Source organism: Megalobrama amblycephala, linkage group LG22 (genome assembly GCF_018812025.1).
Source record: "Megalobrama amblycephala isolate DHTTF-2021 linkage group LG22, ASM1881202v1, whole genome shotgun sequence".
Taxonomy (NCBI): Eukaryota; Metazoa; Chordata; class Actinopteri; order Cypriniformes; family Xenocyprididae; genus Megalobrama; species Megalobrama amblycephala.
Window position 1 is genome coordinate 19965437 of NC_063065.1, and position 22091 is coordinate 19987527.

Consider the following 22091-nt stretch of genomic DNA (forward strand, 5'->3'; position numbering starts at 1 on the left):
ACAATCTTACAGTGAATAAATTGTCACAGAAATAAATAATTTGTCATTGTGTCACCTTTGTTAAACGATACGTTTAAAAAAGTGTTTTTGATCTGAGTGTTATAGTCATTACATGCAGCACAAATATAAAAAAAATAAAAATAAAAAAAATAAGTCCCTCAGACCACTGTATGTGTGTCAAAACCTACTGAGCTGCCTACCTAGACAGCATTTTGAGCCTCGAACAGCGCGAAGGTGCTGTCTATCTAGGCAGCCCAATAGGCTTTGAGACGCAGCCTTCGTTGCATCTGTCAATCAACCCTCACAGAACTAACGTTAACTGAAGAAAAAACATCGCTGTATATTGATTTAGCGCGTATCTGAGGAAATTCACATTATCTCCGGGTGTTTTGGCAGAAGTAAAGTGTGACCAAAGGTTATCAGATTAGATTTTAAATTAGATATCGATTGTGTTCGGGTTTGTGAACTGAACAACTCTGAGGTAAAATGTTTTATTATCCAAACGTGCTTCAGCGTCACACTGGCTGCTTCTCTACTATCTGGTATGTACTTCATTATAAACATGATTACGAATTTAATAAATAATAGTAACAATAACAATATTAATTTAATTTTTGGCCGTTTGTTTGGAAAAAACAACTACGCATCGCTGAGGTGGCTTTTAGAAAGTTTTTAGAAACTCGCTAACTTCACAAAATATGCAGACTTAACTCTGAAATGTGTAAAGCTAAAATAAACTCAATAAAATATGTACAGTTGAATCTACATTTAGACTATTTGAGTCAACAACGTTGAAGAACAAGTGGAATATTTCAAAACATTGAATGAAGTTTTGTTTGTTGAAGTTTGTTTGTTTGTTTTGTTTTCAGGCTGGCAGCCACTAAAGGCATCAGGATTTCCAGAAGAGAGTACCTCAAGGTCAACGTCATGCGCACTTGGTTAGAGAAATCTTTGTTTCTCCTTCAAAATATCACCATATAAATGTGGGTGATAATGTATGATACTCTTTCTTTCAGGTTATTTTGTCAAAATTTTAAAATGTTAGTCAGTAAGCTGTGTTTGTGTATATTATAGTGAGGACATTGTGGATTATGTGATGGTCCAGGTTCCCCCAGTCCATCCCAGTCTTCCCCGGCCCCGTTTCTCTCTTTACCTGTCCTCTCAGCTTCAGTATGGCGTAGTCATCGTCTACCATCGCCAGTGTGCTCTTCTGCTGGGTGAGATAGTCGACATGACTGTAGAAACAATGACTACTAGTGTAGATGATAGATATATGTAGTTTTGCTTAGATTATATGTAGTTTTGCTTTACATTTATTCTACAACACACCATTTTAAGATGGCAATCCAACCAAAACTGATCAAAGCAAAAAATACACATACAGCATAGGCCTTACTATCCCTTCTGAAAAAGTACACATTAGCACACTTTTAAAAAGAGTACTTATTATGGAAATAATATACTTTAAAAGAATATACTTAAAGGATTAGTCCACTTTCAAATAAAATTTTTCCTGATAATTTACTCACTCCCATGTCATCCAAGATGTTCACGTGTTTCATTCGTCAGTTGAAGAGAAATTAAGGTTTTTGATGAAAACATTCCAGGATTATTCTCCTTATAGTGGACTTCAATGGCCTCCAGATGGTTGAAGGTCAAAATTACAGTTTCAGTGCAGCTTCAAAGGGCTTTAAACAATACCAGACGAGGAATAAGGGTCTTTTCTAGTGAAATGATCGGTCATTTCCGAAAAAATACAACTGTATATGCTTTATAAACACAAATGATCGCCTTGCACGTGCTTCCGCTTTTCATATTCTTCAAAAAGCTTACGCTGTATGTCCTACGCTTTCCCTATTCAACTTACGGAACGAACGCGGCGCCAGTTTCGTTTTTTTTTTTCATAAGTGGAATAGGGAAGGCGTGGGAAATACAGCGTAAGCACTTTGAAGAATGCGGAAAGCGGAAGCACGTGCAAGGCGATCATTTGTGTTAATAAATCATATACAGTTGTATTTTTTTAGAAAATGACCGATCGTTTTGCTAGATAAGACCCTTATTCCTTGTCTGGTATCGTTTAAAGCCCTTTGAAGCTGCACTGAAACTGTAATTTTGACCTTCAACTGTTTGGAGGCCATTGAAGTCCACTATAAGGAGAATAATCCTGGAATGTTTTCATCAAAAACCTTCATTTCTTTTTAACTGAAGAAAGAAAGACATGAACATCTTGGATGAAATGGGGGTGAGTAAATTATCAGGAAAATTTTATTTAAAAGTGGACTAATCCTTTAAGTCTGAACTACTCAGTTCAAAACATTTAATTGCATGTTATTTGCAATTAAATATAGGCCTATAGTTTTAATTTTTTTTACAGATGCATAACACATTTCAGTTTAAATTATAACAATGCGCTTAGTATGTTAGTCAACATATCAAAATAGGTGTACTTCTTTAAAAAAAATTATTAAAACAATGATGTACTAAAATGTACTTTACAGTAAAACTATTAATTTGACATTAAAAAAATGCACTTTTTAAAAGTGTACTTCAGCATCATGACGTGATAAGAAACAAAATCGTGAAAGTGCACTGTATTTAAGTACACTTATGGCCTTTTATTATATATTTATTTTATTTTTTTAAATTATACTTTTAAGACTTGAAGTACGCTACAAGTGCACATTCAATACACTTCTTTTTCACAAAGGATGTGCAGTACAGGCCCAACAAAACAATACAAAACATACTTGCAATCAGGGACGTTGGAACTATATTGTGAGAGGGGGGCGGGATTCTTCTTTGGGGGGGGGGGGGGGGGGGCTACTGTTATATTATCTGTGCGTATACATAATATAGATTTTAATAGCTTGATGCTCTTTCGGTGCATAGGACGGACCTACCCGCAATCGCTCTCCATGGTTCTGACCAAAGAAGAGCGTTTTGGAATCTCCATTACGCATGAAACGCATCATACCTGGGCTGCGTTTCCCGATAACATTGTCTCTTAGCGCGCTACGAAGACTCTTAAGGTATAACTTAACTAAAGGTATGCTACCACTAAAGGTATATCATTGCTAGGCGTCTTCAGGGCTATCATCCACTCGCGAGGCATAGGCGCTGAAAGGCAGAGGCGCTGGCGCCCTCCTAGCAACGGCGCTGTTTTTGGTAAAACATGATTTTGACGACTTCATTAAGTTTTGTTTTATATAAAACTCTTTTTAAAAGATATTCGTTTTGTATAAATTGTATCTTAATTTTGATCAATGTTTTATCAATCAATTGCCCGTATTTAATAAATAAGAAGCAAATATATGGCAGACAATGTAATAACCTTAGTGTAATTGACAGAATTACTAAAAAATATTTTGCTAGCTAAAAGTTAAAGATTTTTTTTGTGTCACGCATGCATGCATGTCTATTTCCCTCATATTAAATATAAAACGCATGTGGACTGATATGTTTCCAATGTCTGGACTCCTTTATTAATGGAGCATATAAACAGACGTTTCAATATATTGGTATTAAATGCATTTTCTGAGAATTTATATTTCAAGTTTTTACTGCAAATGTCGAAATGCGCGCTCTTTGGTCCATCAGTGCTTGAGTCACTGATCACATTAGAATAAAATATCTCATAATAAAATACAAAATTGACTGATTTATGAATGTATGCATAGTTCTCATCCGTCGGAAATACAGATAAACGCTTTCATTTGTTATATTTTTGATCCTGAAAGACAACAAAAGAGCGAATCATAGGCCTACATGGAGTCTGTACGTGTTAAGCCTCGTTTACACTGCACGCGTGTGCGGCGCGTTACGGCTGCGACGCGGATACCGGAGCTGATTCGCGGCCACTCTAGTCAATGCTCGTGTTTACACCAGCCGCGCCGCGGTGCGTTTGAGAAGCGTCCCAGAAGCTCGCCGCCCACTTCGCTAAAGATAGGCGCCTCGCCTATTTTTGACGGACGCCGCGTCAAAGACGCGCAGCTCAAATACAAAATAAAGTCAAAATAATCACCCTGAGTAAACTCCTGGTCATATTTCGCATCACTACGATGCCAGAAACTGACGACAAGAGATTCGAAGTTGAAAAACTTGAAATTTCTTTGTTTTTGTTGTCCATAACTGGAATTTTAAGTGTATTAACTTCATCTGTATGGCTACAGCAAAATAAAGTATGGCATAGCAATAAACACAATAAAACCGGACAAAATATAACAATTTAGCCATTAAAAACACGAAAAAAATCAATGAAAAAAACGTCAGACATGCAAATCTCGTGGTATCGGGAATCCAGCCGCTTTGCTTCTGAAATGCTTCTGGTGTGAGTTGACACCGCTCAGAAGATGGAACAAAACCTTGCCGGAGCCGTAATGCAACGCACACGCGTGCAGTGTAAACGAGGCTTTATGCTTCTTACGCGGACTTTTGGGACTCAGTTTTGAACTGGTGTCAAGGCACAATGAATGAAATGCACAAATGGTAATTAAATAGAACCCCTGAAATGAACGAGGGTGAGCTGTTTTATTTTCACAACATTTTGGAACATGAAAATTCATACCGGTAATATCAAGCCACTGAACGAAAAAAACAGCTGGCTGACCCCTAGAGGGGTGGAGAAAAGGGTTGGGGGAGTGGAGGGGGTCGGGCTGGGAGGGGGGGTGGCCGCCATTAAATTGAATATCAAATGACCTTAAAGGGTTAGTTGACCCAAAAATGAAAATAATGTCATTTATTACTCACCCTCATGCCGTTCTACACCAGTAAGACCTTTGTTAATCTTCGGAATGCAAATTAAGATATTTTTGTTGAAATCCGATGGCTCAGTGAGGCCTCCATTGCCAGCAATGACATTTCCTCTCTCAAGATCCATTAATGTACTAAAAACATATTTAAATCAGTTCATGTGAGTACAGTGGTTCAATATTTATATTATAAAAATTCTAAAAATTAAATTATAAAAGAACAAAATAACTTATTTAGTGATGGCCGATTTCAAAACACTGCTTCAGGAAGCTTCGGAGCGTTATGAATCAGCGTATCGAATCATGATTTGGATCGTGTGTCAAACCGCCAAACTGCTGAAATCATGTGACTTTGGCGCGCCGAACCGCTGATTCGACACGCTGATTCATAACGCTCCAAAGCTTCCTGAAGCAGTGTTTTAAAATCGGTTATCAATATATAAGTCGTTATTTTGTTTTTTTGGCGCACCAAAAATATTCTTGTCGCTTTATAATATTAATATTGAACCACTGTACTCACATGCACTGATTTAAATATGTTTTTATTACCTTTATTGATCTTGAGAGAGGAAATGTCATTGCTCCCTATGCAGGCCTCACGGAGCCATCGGATTTCAACAAAAATATCTTAATTTGCATGTATATGACTTTCTTCCTTCTGATGAACACAATCGGAGATATATTAATAAATATCCTGAGATTCCTGACGCATTCGAGCTTTATAATTTGAGGGAGAATATGAGCTGAAGAAAGTGTCTCCATCCACATCCATCCATCATAAAAGTACTTCACACGGCTCCAGGGGATTAATAAAGGCTTTCTGAAGCGAAGCGATATGTTTGTGTAAAAAAAAAAAAACCCAGAGCCATGTGGAGTATGTTTACGATGGATGGATGTGGATGGAAGCACTTCAGCTTCATACTCGTTGGTCTCTCTCACTGCCATTATAAAGCTCGGATGTGTCAGGATATTTATTAATATATCTCCGGTTGTGTTCATCAGAAAGAAGAAAGTCATATACACCTAGGATGGCTTGAGGGTGAGTAAAGCTTGGGGTAATTTTTATTTGAAAGTTGAAGTCCTTTAACAGCATATATAGCTGTAGGTACTATATATTTTGCTGCTTTCACTTTAATACACACATCTAATATACACATGCAATTTTTTTACTTGCCATTTACATTCACAGACATAAACGACTGTGTTTATGTGCGCTTTGTGTATTTTTGACATAACCTTGTGTGTATTTGACAGCTTAAGCTCAATGAGACATGAAAGAGAACTTCACTTCAGATGTGTGCACTCAGAAAACCATATATCAGAAGTTTAGACTGATATGGCTTTAAAACGCATGCTGATAATATTCTTTCATGATGATGAAGAACTGCAATGTCACATGAGCATGACCGCAATAGAGATGATAATCAAAATCAAACAGATCTTTTTGGTTTTGGCAGAGTATCCAAGGCACGAGCTGCAAAGGCTCTGCCGCCTTCTGGAAAAATGGGGTGGGGAGCAGCAGCTCATTTGCATTTAAAGATGCATGTATGAAAACAGAATGTTTTTCATGTTTTACAACATGGTATAATAAATTATCTGTGTGGTATTTTGAGCTGAAATTCTGGGGACACCTGAAACTTATATTACCTTGAAAAAAAGGTATAATAGGTCTCCTATAAAATGAAATTAAAACTAAATAAATATTTTGGTGCAAGCAACCTTGACTTACATTATAAATAGACATTTAAATTAAAACATTAAATGTTAGTGAATGCATTTTCCTTTTCCAACAAATGAATGCAGGCATAGTTTTCCATTGCATTGTCCGCAAATATGTTTTTATTATACTGAAATGAATTGTTTTCTGATTGATTTCCCCACAGAGGAGGTTCAGCAAACCATCGAGCGCTTTCTTCGCTCAAAGAGACACTTGAACATTGACATGCCAGACACTGATAGGTCAGATTCAGGGTTGTCACTGTCATGTTGTGTCACTAAAGTAATTCATTCTGACACAGACGTTCATATTGTTCTTTATATACCCGTGACTGCTGTTTATATCACTACTGTCGCTGTTCTGGGATTGTGTTTCCTTCTAGGTTGGTGCTGAATGTCCCTGACTCTCTGTTCCAGCTGGAGGAGGCGGAATGGGCACTGGAACCATTTTTTGGAGTGATGGGGGTTGATTGTGAGCTGCCTACTAGTCTTTACTCGCCATCTCAGGTGATGACCTGAAGCATATACATACGGTTTGCATGAATTATGCATTGGAGCCATATCTGAGACCAGAATAAATATCATAGAGGCTTGGATCCACTAGCAACAGTATATATAGCAATATGCAAAAAACAAAAACAAAAAAACTGACTTCCAACCTCAATACTATTGATCTAGTACTGTAGAGTTCATAAAAGTGAATTTAACACAAACACATCACATTAATCTCATCTCGACCTTTTCTAAGCAGTTCAACCATGGATTTATTGTTTATTATCACAGCAATTTATGGAGGCCTCACCTTCTCTGATGATCAGAAAGGAAATTACATTACCTAAAGGTGAGATTTTGAAATATCGCAAGATCTGACGTAGGTCAGAGTTGATCTTTATGATTTTCACATAATCTCTCCTTCTCGTTCCTTTTTAAGACCTCATTGCTTCTCCTGAATCAATCACCATCAAAGATGCAGAGCTGGTGCCTGTGCTCGCAGCGGAGGTGATTTTCACTCTACATGCATATCACTCCTCCATACTGGCAATAGAAAACTCACAGAGATCTATTTTTGAGTCTGTGTCCACAGTCTTTGCTCACACCAAACTCATGACGGCACTTCTCTACCATTTGCCTCCACAAAATTCATACAGCTCTTAGTGAAGTTTTAGTTGAGAACAGATCATCTACCCACATGAAGCTTAGTCACGAATAACACCAGATGATATTATTCATTCCTTTTTATCTGTGTTTACTGTACCACCCTTTTCATATACTGTTTCCTAATCTCATGTTTCTGATCATATTCCAGTTTGGTGGGGCAGAGTTACCTGAAGCCACGGCTCATGAGATTGACATGCTCATGGAACAGCAAGATCAGTTCCATCTTGGTGGTGAGATCGATAGATAAATGGATAGATATGTGTCATTATTAGCCATTCACAGGCCCACACAGAATCTTTGCCCACTACAGATGCACGGATCAGCTCTGACGTCACCCAAACCTGCTGTTAAAAATTGATCATCCACCCGCAACCCACCCGAACTATGATTTTCTCTGATTTAGATATCTGCACTTGATTGTCACATTACAATTACTCAAATACTCAGTATTAAAGGGTTAGTTCACCCAAAAATGAAATTCTATCAGTAAATACTCACCTTCATGGCGATTTGTGAACTTCGGGAACACAAATTAAGAATTTTTTATTAAATCCAACAGGTTTTTTTAAGCAACGAAATAACCACATTCAAGGTTCAGAAAAGTAGTAAAAACATTGTTAAAACAGTCAACGTGACTACAGTGGTTCTACATCATTGGCCAATACTGAGTCGTGTTCTGATGTAGAACCTGGAAGCGCTGCAACGTAAATAGTGTAGCAGAATGACAGGGGAGAGACGAATTTGTTGAATAAAGTTGTTATTTTCGTTTTGTTTTTGCAACCAAAAAGTATTCTCATCGCATTAGAAAATTAAGGTTGAACCACTGTAGTCACATTGACTATTTTAATCATGTTTTTACTACTTTTCTGAACCTTGAATGTGGTAATTTCGTCACTTTCAGTGGAGGATAAAAAACCTCTTGGATTTGATCAAAAATATCTTAATTTGTGTTTGGAAGATGAACGAAGGTTTTACATGTGTGCAACGACATGAGAGTGAATTAACCCTTTAAGAGTGATGATATGGTAACTTATTATACTGAAGTAGGCTGCTTTTAAATGAACATTTGTTTAAAGTAAAAGTTCTTCTTTAGCGAAATTACATTTCCTTAATAGCATAAACACAGGCTTTACTCCTTTCAAACTTAAACTGTCACTGTTTCCGTCACTGCAACTTCCTGAACACACATATACAAGAAAAGTAATACGTTCATCACAAGCAAAGGCTGAATGTAGGCTTTATTAGTTTATTGTCACATAACAGCGCTTCACAGCTGTTATCTCATACCCAGCACTTGATTCTTCCTGGTTTACTATTTTAGTAAAACACTCCTACATGGATTTGTTTTGCTTAAATTGCTGGACCCTGCATCTACGTAGTTTAATGAGAGTCTGCAAATTAGTGCCTGACAAAACAAATTAAGCTTTTAACACATTAATATTTCCATTATTATGCTGGAAAACATTCTTTTCAGAATAATTTGTTAAGCTTGTGTATATTTTTAGTTAAAGCTATTAAGATATTAAGCAATATCTTTTTTCCTTTGTTTCCTTTATATAATGACCACTAAATACTCAGCACATGGTTTGTCTTAAAGCATATTAAAAACACCACATGGACATATAAACAACATTAAAAACTTGATTTTCACGACAGGGGGTCCTTAATTAAATGATGGCCAATATTTATAAAGGATTTGATCTGCTGTAAAGTGTAACAACACCAGGCCATTGGCGCCCTCTGCAGGCATTTGTTATAATACATAATGTACATGATTTTTTATTTTTATTATGTATTATTACAGTGTTGTTCTTTAAAACCATATGTTTACTTGCTTTTGATAGTTTATTTGAACCACATATTCATTGTTGTTATATATATATTTTAAGTTATTTTAAAAGCTTAGGTCTTTGCTTAGGTCTGTTTTTATTACTACAAAAAAGTCAGATTACTTGATTAATCGTCAAAATAATCGACTGATTACTTGATTACAAAAAATAATAATTAGTGGCAGCCCTAGTAGAAATATAATGGTTCTGCAGATTTCCCCTAAAACTCAGCACAGAAAATGCCAAAATGATACTGTCTGGGCCCAATTCTTAACCTGTTTACATAGTTGACTATAATTGTCAGCTACAAACACGTTTTTATAAAAATATGTGTCTAAAAGTCATATGTTTTTTTCTATTGCCCCTTAGATGAGGAAGATAAGGAGAGAGAGAGGGCGACAGAAGGGGAGAAATCAGGATATATGGATCCTGCTATGGTCTCTATAGAACAGTGAGTACCATAAAGATGAGATGAGGGACATAAAAATGAAAAGGTTAAGAAGGAAAGACTGCTGTTGATTCAAATTTGGTTAGTCGCACTGCACCCAGTTCTGATTTGTTTGTCATATCTGATCTTTAGTTCTGACTGTCTGCACTGTAATGTTGCAAGACCTGCTTGTTCAGAAAATGTAGTCAATATCTTGTATATCTACGTAATGGTAATGACTTAAGCTTCAGCACAAAGACAGCGGTTTCCACAACAAATGAGAGTGTCATTGTGGAAAATATGCTTCTCTTCATGTCTGCCCTGAACTCAGGAGGTGCTACATAAGCTTGGAGGCATTACTGTAGTTTACAGATTAATGCATAAGTTGTGTCTGAAACTAAGCACTTATTCAGTACATAGTGGATGCCAAACATGAGTGAATTTGGACATTTACTGAGCATTTTGTATGACATTACATAAATGTTGCACCCTAAATGACTAAAACTACTTTAGATCCAATCATTTAAGGCTGAAGAACATGTCCAAAAATTAGATTTTAAACCACATGTGGTGTGGTTTTGGTTGTGCTTTCATGTGTTTCATGGATTTTTCATGTTTTTCTTTAACCAAAAATCAATTGTGCGCTGCCTGTCTGAACAAAGCTGTTGGATTTTTCTGTATAGTTGTGATGTGGCATGTGGGACAAAATAGAGCAGTCAAACAGACTCTTGGTTTGGTTTGGACCCAACAAAACATCAGTTTAGACAGAGACAATGACATTTGTTGGGCCAAATGTCCTTGACCTAGTTAAAAAAAAGAATTCCTTGACTGCACAGTTTAATGGAGCCCATAATGTGTACCTGAAATGGCCGCTAGTGTTGAATGGTGAATGCTGAATCACCGAATGCACGTTTGCAGACTGAAGAACAGTGAGTGTATCGTGGATGAGGGGAATGGGCGTCTTACAGAGGTCACCTTAGATCGGGTCGCTATGGAGATGACCCCGCCGCCCATCACCTTGCCAACAACCACAGAGGCCAGTGAGAAAGACGTCAAGATGGAGTGCTCCAGTGAGGTTTGTGTGTGTAGCCTTGTCCACATTACCTTGCCCATTATGCTCTAGTGTTACATAATCCATATGTGTTCTGAAGCGTGAACGCCTTTGTTGCAAAGGCAGTTACATTGGCCTGAGTCCACAACTATGTGTTTAATAACCTCTCACTTTCATTTTTCCTCTGGTTTTGTCCCTCTTTCTCAGACACTCTTAGTGGAGCAATCTGTGCCTCCAAAGAGGCGAGGTCGCAAACGGCAACTGATCTTCGCCGACCAAAACACACAGATTTCCCAGGATGCAATGCGACAACAAATCAACAACCCACTGATTGAAACCCAATCTCTGGTGGGAGCTCTATGATAGATATCTAATCTAATCAGTAGCGCTGGAAATCTTTATCCACCTCATGATTTAATTTGATGTAGTTTGAGGGAGCCGTGATGTAATTACAAAAACGATTCTTGATGCATCTCAATTTTTCATTAACAGCATATGGGTGCAAATCTTTAAGGAGTTAAAGTGGCTCTCTGGCTTTCTCATAAAAGCCATACTACATGCTCTAACTGCCAATAGAGATAACATTTTGGCAATTTTCAGCATTATTTACTCCAGTCTTCAGTGTCACATGATCCTTCAGGAATCATATTCTGAATTCTTATTATGATTAATGTTAAAAACAGTTGTGCTGCTTAATATTTGTAATGTATCCCGGCTATATAAAATTACTAAAGGGTTTGTTCACCCAAAATTAAAAAATTCTGTCATTAATTACTCACCCTCATGTTGTTCCAAAATTGTAAGACTTTCGTTCATCTTTGGAAGACAAATTAAGATATTTTTGATGAAATCTGAGAGCTTTCTGTCCCTATATAGACAGCTACACAACTGACACTTTTCAAAAAAGTTCATAAACAGATCGTAAAACTAATCCATAATGAAATGAGCGGTTTAGTCCAAATTTTCTGAAGAGACACGATCGTTTTATATAATGAACAGTTTTAATTTAGGCTTTTATTCACATTTAAACATTCATCAACTCTCACATCAGTTGTGGCCCGACTGACCGACGAGCTCTGACGCCGATTCGACATGTTGAATTGGCCAAAAAAGAAAAGCCGACGAGGACCAACTTCAGCCGACGGTGTGGAACACACTGAGAAAACTTAGACGGCCGACGAACTAAAACTGCCAGACGGCCGACCGTCGGCTTTGTGTGTTCCGGGCTTTACAGGTGTGGAATGACATGAGGGGTAAATAAGGAGTAATTAATGCCTTTAACTTCTTTTTAAAAACTCTTACTGACCCCAAACTTTTAAACGGTAGTAATGTAATATTTTTAACCATATTAAATACACTATATTGCCAAAAGTATTGGGACACCCCTCCAAATCATTGAATTCAGGTTTTCCAATCACTTCCATGGCCACAGGTGTATAAAATCAAGCACCTAGGCATGCAGACTGCTTCTACAAACATTTGTGAAAGAATGAGTCGCTCTCAGGAGGTCAGTGAATTCAAGCATGGTGCAGTAATAGGTTGCCACCTGTGCAATAAGTCCATTCATGAAATTTCCTCACTACTAAATATTCCACGGTCAACTGTTAGTGGTATTATAACAAAGTGGAAGCAATTGGGAACAACAGCAACTCAGCCACGAAGTGGTAGGCCATGTAAAATCACAGTTGGGGTCAGTGCATGCTGAGGCGCACAGTGTGCAGAAGTCACCAACTTTCTGCAGAGTCAATAGCTACAGACCTCCAAACTTCATGTGGCCTTCAGATTAGCTCAAGAACAGTGTGTAGAGAGCTTCATGGAATGGGTTTCCATGGCTGAGCAGCTGCATCCAAGCCTTACATCACCAAGTGTCGGATACAAGCATCGGATGCAGTGGTCTAAAGCACTCTGGAGTGACGAATCATGCTTCTCTGTCTGGCAGTCTGATGGACAAGTCTGGGTTTGGCGGTTCCCAGTGGAACGGTACTTGCCTGACTGCATTGTGCCAAGTGTAAAGTTTAGTGGAGGGGGCTTATGGTGTGGGGTTGTTTTTCAGGGGTTGGGCTTGGCCCCTTAGTTCCAGTGAAAGGAACTCTTAATGCTTCAGCATACCAAGATATTTTGGACAATTTCATGCTCCCAGCTTTGTAGGAACAGTTTGGGGATGGCCCCTTCCTGTTCTATCATGACTGTGCACCAGTGCACAAACCAAGGACCATAAAGACATGGATGAGCGAGTTTGATGTGGAGGAACTTGACTGGCCTTCACAGAATCCTGACCTCAACCCGATAGAACACCTTTGGGATGATTAAGAGCGGAGACTGCGAGCCAGGCCTTTTCGTCCTACATCAGTGCCTGACCTCACAAATGCGCTTCTAGAAGAATGGTAAAAAATTCCCTTAAACACACTCTTAAACCTTGTGGAAAGCCTTCCCAGAAGAGTTGAAGCTGTTATAGCTGCAAAGGGTGGACCAACTCCATATTAAACCCTACGGATTAAGAATGGGAAGTCATTAAAGTTCAGGCGTCCCAAAACGTTTTGCAATATAGTGTATTTTACAATTTTGATATTTGACAATTTTTACAATTTTTGATCTTTTGATCTTCCAACCCTGTTAATCAGAAATGATTTGCTTATATGATTTTCTTTCTGTCCATCTGTCTCCATCTTTCTTTCTCATTTTTCCTTAGTCTGACATACTCCTAAGTATTCCTGCCTCTCGGAAGACATCAGCAGCAGTTCTGCTCAGCACACCGTGTAACAGTACGTTGTAACACACAGTGGCCCAGCACCTCTAATAAATTATATGCTTGCTCATATATAAACTTGTTTTAAAGGATTAGTCCACTTTCAAATAAAATGTTCCTGATAATTTACTCACCCCCATGTCATCCAAGATGTCCATGTCCTTCTTTCTTCAGTCGAAAAGAAATTAAGGTTTTTGATGAAAACATTCCAGGATTATTCTCCTTATAGTGGACTTCAATGGCCTCCAAACAGTTGAAGGTCAAAATTACAGTTTCAGTGCAGCTTCAAAGGGCTTTAAACGATACCAGACGAGGAATAAGGGTCTTTTCTAGTGAAATGATCGGTCATTTTCTAAAACAAAATACAACTGTATATGCTTTATAAACACAAAAGATCACCTTACAAGTGGTTCCGCCATTCCGCCTTCCGTATTCTTCAAAAAGCTTACGCTGTATGTCCTACACCTTCCCTATTCTACTTACAGAAAAAATGGAACTGGCGCCACGTTCGTTACGGAAAATTCTATTTGAAAGTGGACTAATCCTTAAATATCATTGGGCATAAAGTCATCAACAGCTCTAGAAAACCTTTTTTTTTTATTCCAATACTTATACAGCACAAATATTTATCAACTAAACGGAAACTACTGCATCAGCTCCTTTAACTCACACTCAAGAGTTTAACAAATCTTAATAATGAAACCACTGGACCATCAAATGGCTCAGCAGTTTCAGCAGGAGTCAGGAAGCACCCTTAAGGCCGATCACACCAAGGACAGTAACTATAAAGATATTGTTCTAAAAAATATAAAAGAATAGCAGAGTCCACACCACAACGATAACGGCACAGAGAAACAGTATTGTTGGAATCACTTTCAGAACAATTTTTTTTCAGCTGATGAATGATAAAAACATTGACAGCCAATCAGAATTCATCCTGCTTTAAAGAGCTTGAGCATAGGCAAGCGACATAACCGCAGCGCACACTAAGAATAAACAGAACGATGTTGTGGTTTGGTGTGGACACTAATATAGTTATAGTTATCTTTATAATTATTGTTCTTGGTGTGATCAGGCTTTTAGCCTTTAGTACACTCCACTCTTATAACGACTGACATGCCTCCGGTCCTTGCATTGCAGTGCTCATCCACCCTGACCTCCAGGAGCTATGGAAATGCTGCAGAGTTTCTTCCACCCTCCCGCGTCCCTCCAGGAAACGGCAGGTGCAGGAGGAGGGTGAGCCTTTGGAGATGGAGAAAGAAAGAGGAACAGAGAGGAGTCGGGAGTCTAGCAGAGAGGTGAAGTCTTAGATTGCTTATCTGGTAAATAGTCAGTAACAGCCACTGCAGTATCATTTGTTTGCGCAACTTTTTTTAAACAACTTGCTTTAAAGGTGCCCTAGAACTTTTTTTTTAAAAAGATGTAATATAAGTCTAAGGTGTCCCCTGAATGTGTCTATTAAGTTTCAGCTCAAAATACCCCATAGATTTTTTTTAATTCATTTTTTTAACTGCCTATTTTGGGGCATCATTATAAATGAGCCGATTCAGGGCTACTGGCCCTTTAATTCTCCTGCTCCACGCCCACGGAGCTCGTGCTTGCCTTGAACAGTGCATAAACAAAGTTTACACAGCTAATATAACCCTCAAATGGATCTTTACAAAGTGTTTGTCATGCATGCGGCATGCGTCGGATTATGTGAGTATTGTATACTGTTATATTGTTTACATTTGATTTTGAATGAGTTTGATGGTGCTCCGTGGCTAACGGCTAACGCTACACTGTTGGAGAGATTTACAAAGAATGAAGTTGTGTTTATGAATTATACAGACTGCAAGTGTTTAAAAATGAAAATAGCGACGGCTCTTGTCTCCGTGAATACAGTAAGAAACGATGGTAACTTTAACCACATTTAACAGTACATTAGCAACATGCTAACGAAACATTTAGAAAGACAATTTACAAATATCACTAAAAATATCATGTTATCATGGATCATGTCAGTTATTATTGCTCCATCTGCCATTTTTCGCTATTGTTCTTGCTTGCTTACCTAGTCTGTTGATTCACCTGTGCACAGATCCAGACGTTAATACTGGCTGCCCTTGTGTAATGCCTTTCATAATGTTGGGAACATGGGCTGGCATATGCAAATATTGGGGGCGTACACCCGGACTGTTACGTAACAGTCGGTGTTATGTTGAGATTCGCCTGTTCTTCTGAGGTCTTTTAAACAAATGAGATTTATATAAGGAGGAGGAAACAATGGTGTTTGAGACTCACTGTATGTCATTTCCATGTACTGAACTCTTGTTATTTGACTATGCCAAGATAAATTAAATTTTTCATTCGAGGGCACCTTTAAATGACCGTCGCACGCAACTTGAAAAAAAGAAATGGCTACATCGTGGTCATTAGACAAGGTGCAGACTCGTTAGTAGCCGAGGAACGGATCCACGGCAGTAAAGGTGGTGCAACTATAATGATCAGTCTATAATCCCACCCACTTTGAAGCAGTACTAAACTGAAGTGGAAAAGCAAACCGAAAGTAAAGCGAGCCGAAGCGAAGCGAACCAAGCCGAGCCGTTCCACGTAGTGGAAAAGTGGCATTAGTTGTATTGAATGTGCACTTGAAGTATATTTCAAATCTTAAAGTATATTTGGTTACACTTTATTTTAAGGTGTGAGTATTACAGTGTAATTATACATTTAAGTACTGAGTAATGACAACTACATATACTTACAATAGGGTTAGGGTTAGGATGAGGGTTTGGTTTAGGGTTAATTGCACGTAATTATGCATAATTTCTAGTTATTACTACAGTAAATACGTGTAACATATGTAACAGTGACACTTTAAATTAAAGTGTTACGGTTTATTTTTTAAAAACTGTACAGAAATTATAATATTAATGAAATAAAATGCCACTTAAGCATACTTAAAGACAGAAAACTTTCATGACTGTTTAACATACTGAAGTGCACTTTGTAATAATGTTTAATTAAAAGTTTTACTTTAATGTACATTTTAAAACATTGTTTTAATAATCTTTTGTCATACTTCAAAGAAGTACACTTAAAGAACATGTGAAGTACATTTAAATTGCATTTAAACTTAATATGTTTTATCCCCTGGTTTCACAGACAAGGCTTAAGCTAGTCTCAGACTAAAATGCATGTTTAAGCTGTTTTAACTGAAAGCAACTTGTAATGACATATCTTAAAATATGTCCATTGTTTTGTCTCTGTTTTTTTTCTAAGGCACATTTATAAAAGCTACTTAAATGTCCTAACTGACCTAATGCTTAATCCTGGCTTAATCTAAGCCCTGTCTGTGAAACCAGGCCTAAATGTACTAAACTGCAACTTCATCATAACAAATGTTAAATATATTTAAAGGGTTAGTTCAGCCAAAAATGAAAATTATGTCATTTATTACTCACCCTCATGTTGTTCCACTCCTGTAAGACCTATGTTCATCTTCGGAACACAAATTAAAATATTTTTGATGAAATCTGATTTTCAGGTATATGACTCGTCCATAAACAGCAATATAATCAAAACTTTCAAGGTCCAGAAAGGTACTAAATACATCGTTATAACAGTCGACGTGACTGCAGCGGTTCAACCTTATTTTTATGAAGCGACAAGAATACTTTTAACGAGTCACCGTTCTGATGTAGAACCTGGAGGTGCTGGACGTAAACAACGTATGAGAATAACACAGAAGAGAAGATCAAATATAGTCGTTATTTTTGTTTTGTTTTTGCTCACAAATTTTTATTATTGTTATCTTGTTACAGGTCCATTTGATCTGTTCATTTTATGTCATTATTTAAGTATTTAATTTAATATTGTGCGTTTTGTACATTTACATTTATTTTTTTTATATAAGAAGATACTGTTTATCTTAAGTTATTTTAAACGAGGGGTCCCTGCTTAGGGCCCCATAAAAGCTTGGGCCGGCCCTGATATTGCGGTCTATGGACGAGTCATATACCTCTCGATTTCATCAAAAATAAAAACAAAAAGTGTGTAACGACATGAGGGTGAGTAATTAATGACAGAACTTTCATTTTTTGGTAATACAGTAAATACATGACAAGTTTCCATAGTTTACAATGAATGCTTCGCAGTTCATTCGGCAGTACACTTTAACCATATTTCAAAGTAGACGTATTTATAAAATTACATAAGATAATATTACATAATTAAGTTCTACTTATGTGGGTAAAAAAAATTACTCTGAAGTTCAGCTAACTACATTTAATAAAATACATTTCACTTAATTGCAATTAACGTGATAAACTGTCAGAAAACATTACATTAAGTTTGCACTTATTTCCATAAGTATTGTATTTTCAAGTATGCTAAAGTGTACTTTTTCACAAGATTGTCTTTAACTCACTTCCCTTTCTGTGTGTTTTGTGAATGTTTAGGTGGTCAGGGAGTCTGGCGAGGCTGCTCTGCTTCTATCTGAGCTCTCAGGTGACAACCAAATGCTCCACTTTTTTATAATTAAATCAATGAGGTTTCAGTGTGAAGTCTACTTTTTGTGACTTCCAATTACTTTTTGATTTACTTTAACCTCTATGCTTAACATTTCAATCAATCTAAAGTATATAGTCCCATCAGTTATATCCCAACAAGCAGGGACGTGCACAGGAATTTTGAGGGGCAGTTGCTCTGACCTAAAAAAAGGGCGCACCCCCCCCTCCCGTCTCGTCTCACCCGACAACCGCGACAATCTCCTTCTAGTGCCGCTCATGCAGGCTCAGCTCAGGTGCCGGTCGCGTGCAGCGCTGCAGCCACGTAAACAGAGTTTGCCCTTCCCCTACTGACTTTCACTTTCGGACGGGTGCCCGAATATGGAAGTGAATGAGGCTTTTTATTTATTTATTTATTTTTAATCTAGGCCTACGTGAAATTCTGCATCCATTGTACGATTTTTTAATTAATTTTTTTCCACCTCGGAAGGGCAACGTGAGTCGAGAAGGGCATATGAGCAGTTGCCCGGGCAACCTGAGCAACCCCCCTGTGCACGTCCCTGCCAACAAGGATAGTAAATTCAGTTTTGTTTTTTTTTTACTTTTTGACATTTCTTTTTGGTTCCCATGAACAGCCTATAAATCATACTAAATGTTTTTTTAATGTAAAAATGCAAAAGGTTTTCTGTGAGGCCTGTTTAGGGGTAGAGTAAGGGTTAGGGGATAGAATATACTGTTTATACAGTATAAAAATAATTATGTATATGGAAAGACATTGAAAATCCAGCATGTGTGTATGTGTTTGTCCAGTTGGTTCAGATGTGCCGCTGGATCTGTCTAAAGGAGACAAGTCTCAGAGTGACATCATCACTCCCACCCGCAGATGGTGAGAAGTTAAAAAAGGAAAAACAAAATGCATAAAAATAGAGAGAGAGATAGTTACTAAACACAAATGTCAGAGCATGTGTCATATTGAAGACTGCAGTTTCACGTCATGCGATCTTACTGGCACATGCGCACACTGTCAGCCTGAAATCCTCTGAAATAAACATTATGTACATAGGTCTCCTACAGAAGAGGCTCCTGTTTCTATGGAGGTGATATTAGAGGAGCATGTTGAACTGCCACAGGGAGAGACGGAGCCTGAGATGAGTGACATCACCACCGCTGACTTGCTCAGGTTCATTTAGTAGCTGAACATGTCTTTGTATGCATATATATTATCTGATGTCACCCACAACTCCATCAGATGTTTTTCAGTCATTCTTTCTGTCATACAGACTGACCATTGGCTTCATCAAGCGCTTTGGAAAGGTCTCCTTTCATTCACTGCTGCCTCCAGAGGCCGAGCGCAGCACTACAGCTCATCTGTTCTACAAAATACTGGGTAAGACATGAAGATACTGTAGGTGTTTGCTTTTTACTATCTCTAAGTATGTATATGACATGTGATCTGTTTGTTCTACAGAGCTGCTTTGTAGTCTGAAGTTAAGTGTATGTCAGACTGAACCGTTTGGAGACATCACAATCACCATGAACCGCTGAACACACACACACCCAAGTGCAAACAGCAAGTTGAAGCTGTTAAATTGTTTTACACTTTTGTTGAGCACAGACAATTTTATACTGAAATATATTAAGCCAGTTTAGAGGCTAGTTTAAATGCTAAGATTGTTGTCTTGTATTCATAAAGAGAAATGTAGAAATACTCTACATAATATTTGATGATTATGAATAATTGGTTACTATTATTTTAATGTAAATTATCTCACATAGCAGTTGCATGGTCAGGAATAGTGTTCTTTTTAAATGAAGTTTTTATTGTAAAATTTTTTATGAATTTTTATGATTTTTTTTATGAAGTTGATGTTTTTTATGTATTTTTATGAAGTTTAATGTTTCATGTTTTAATATATAACTTTAATCTTTTTAATCACTCAAGATATTGTTAGCAATGGGCCTTGTGAAGTTTTTAGCTGTTCCCAAGTTATGGAAGAAATTTGTTGAATGATATATATAGAATTTGTCTCAATGCTAATTTCAATGTAATAAATGCATTAAAAAGTTAGTAAAATTGTTTGTGTATATTTGGTGGGAAAAAATATAAGCATTTGTTGTCTGCTGTCAAATTATGTTCTTCTACATTGATTCATCCGTCACATACAAATTACTGTTATTACAGACCTATTACTATAGTCAAGTCACCTTTATTTATAGAGCTTTATGCAATACAGTTTGTTTCAAAGCAACTTGTAGTAATAAACAGAAAAATAATGATTCAGTGATGCAAACAGAATTAATTTCTGCTAAAAATCGTGATGTCATCATGCAGTTCAGTTCTCATCCAATACTGTCAGTGCAGTCAAGTCATTAATATACACTGATCAGGCATAGCATTATGACCACTGACAGGTGATGTGAATAACACTGATTATTCATCACGGCACCTGTTAGTGGGTGGGATATATTAGGCAGCAAGTGAGCATTTTGTCCTCAAAGTTGATGTGTTAGAAGCAGGAAAAATGGGCAAGCGTGAAGATTTGAGTGAGTTTGACAAGGGCCAAATTGTGATGGCTAGACGACTGGGTCAGAGCATCTCCAAAACTGAAGCTCTTGTGGGGTGTTCCCGGTCTGCAGTGGTCAGTATCTATCAAAAGTGGTCCAAGGAAGGAACAGTGGAGAACCGGTGACAGGGTCATGGGCGGCCAAGCCTCACTGATGCACGTGGGGAGCCAAGGCTGGCCCATGTGGTCCGATCTTAAATTGCTCAAATAGTTATTGTGGTTCTAATGGAAAGGTGTCAGAATACACAGTGCATCGCAGTTTGTTGCATATGGGGCTGCAGAGCCGCAGACCAGTCAGGGTGCCCATGCTGACCCCTGTCCACCGCCGAAAGAGCCAACACTGGGCACGTGAACATCAGAACTGGACCACGGATCAATGGAAGAAGGCGGCCTGATGAATCACATTTTCTTTTACATCACATGGATGGCCGGGTGCGTATGCATCACTTACCTGGGGAATACATGGCACCAGGATGCACTATGGGTAGAAGGCAAGTCAGCGGAGGCAGAGCGATGCTTTGGGCAATGTTTTGCTGGGAAACCTTGGGTCCTGCCATTCATGTGGATGTTACTTTGACACGTACCTACCTAAGCATTGCTGCAGACCATGTACACCCTTTCATGGAAACTGTATTCCCTGGTGGCTGTGGCCTCTTTTAGCAGGATGATGCACCCTGCCACAGAGCAAAAATGGTTCTGGAATGGTTTGAGGAGCACAACAATGAGTTTGAGGTGTTGACTTGGCCTCCAATTGCCCCAGATCTCAATCCAACCGAGCATCTGTGGGATGTGCTGAACAAACGAGTCCGATCCATGGATGCTCCATCTCGCAACTTACAGGACTTACAGGATCTGCTGCTAACATCTTGGTGCCAGATACCACAGCACACCTTCAGGGGTCTAGTGGAGTCCATGCCTCAATGGGTCAGGGCTGTTTTGGCAGCAAAAGTGGGACCAACACATTTAGGTAGGTGGTCATAATGTTATGCCTGTTCGGTGTAATAATAATATACAGTCCATGCCTACTTAGTTTGCACTTAGTGTACTTAGTTTTAAAGCCCATTTGATTTGAACAACTTTACCACATCGAAGGTGAATGAAAATCATTATAGTATAGGAAGTTTCTTTTGTATTTTAACATACTTAAAGGTGGAGTATTTATTCAAAAACACTGTTGGCCCGACTAACTTCCAGACAAACGTGTAACCAATCAGCATTAGGGGGTGTATGACGGTCGAGGAGAGAGAACGAGCAAGAGGGAGATTTGGAGAAAAAAAATGCAGAAAGAGAGATGAGACACAATACAAAAAGCTCAAAAGAATATCACTGGAATGAAGGTTTATGACTGGGCAAGCGCTTTAGGAC

The 22091-nt window shown here is 38.1% G+C and overlaps 1 protein-coding gene across 1 annotated transcript; it reads left to right on the forward strand.

Moving 5' to 3' along the window:
- Window positions 1-267: 267 nt before the first annotated feature.
- rec8b (REC8 meiotic recombination protein b) lies at window positions 268-20230 on the forward strand. Its single transcript, XM_048174234.1, has 18 exons — window positions 268-542; window positions 870-938; window positions 1075-1217; window positions 6632-6707; window positions 6848-6971; window positions 7248-7305; window positions 7396-7463; window positions 7771-7852; window positions 9821-9902; window positions 10797-10953; window positions 11137-11277; window positions 13619-13691; window positions 14816-14973; window positions 18115-18163; window positions 18973-19048; window positions 19226-19342; window positions 19443-19549; window positions 19631-20230. The coding sequence occupies exons 1-18, from the start codon at window positions 487-489 to the stop codon at window positions 19705-19707; spliced, it is 1713 nt and encodes a 570-aa protein (XP_048030191.1). The 5' UTR covers window positions 268-486; the 3' UTR covers window positions 19708-20230.
- The last annotated feature ends 1861 nt before the right edge of the window (window positions 20231-22091 follow it).

What these genes read in the sequence shown, in the direction of transcription:
- rec8b (XM_048174234.1), top strand. Translation starts at nt 487, where the DNA reads ATGTTTTATTATCCAAACGTGCTTCAGCGTCACACTGGCTGCTTCTCT. An exon ending in CCAGTGTGCTCTTCTGCTGG is followed by an intron (nt 1,218 to 6,631) that starts GTGAGATAGTCG and finishes ATTTCCCCACAG; the next exon opens with AGGAGGTTCAGCAAACCATC. An exon ending in GTCTTTACTCGCCATCTCAG is followed by an intron (nt 6,972 to 7,247) that starts GTGATGACCTGA and finishes TTATTATCACAG; the next exon opens with CAATTTATGGAGGCCTCACC.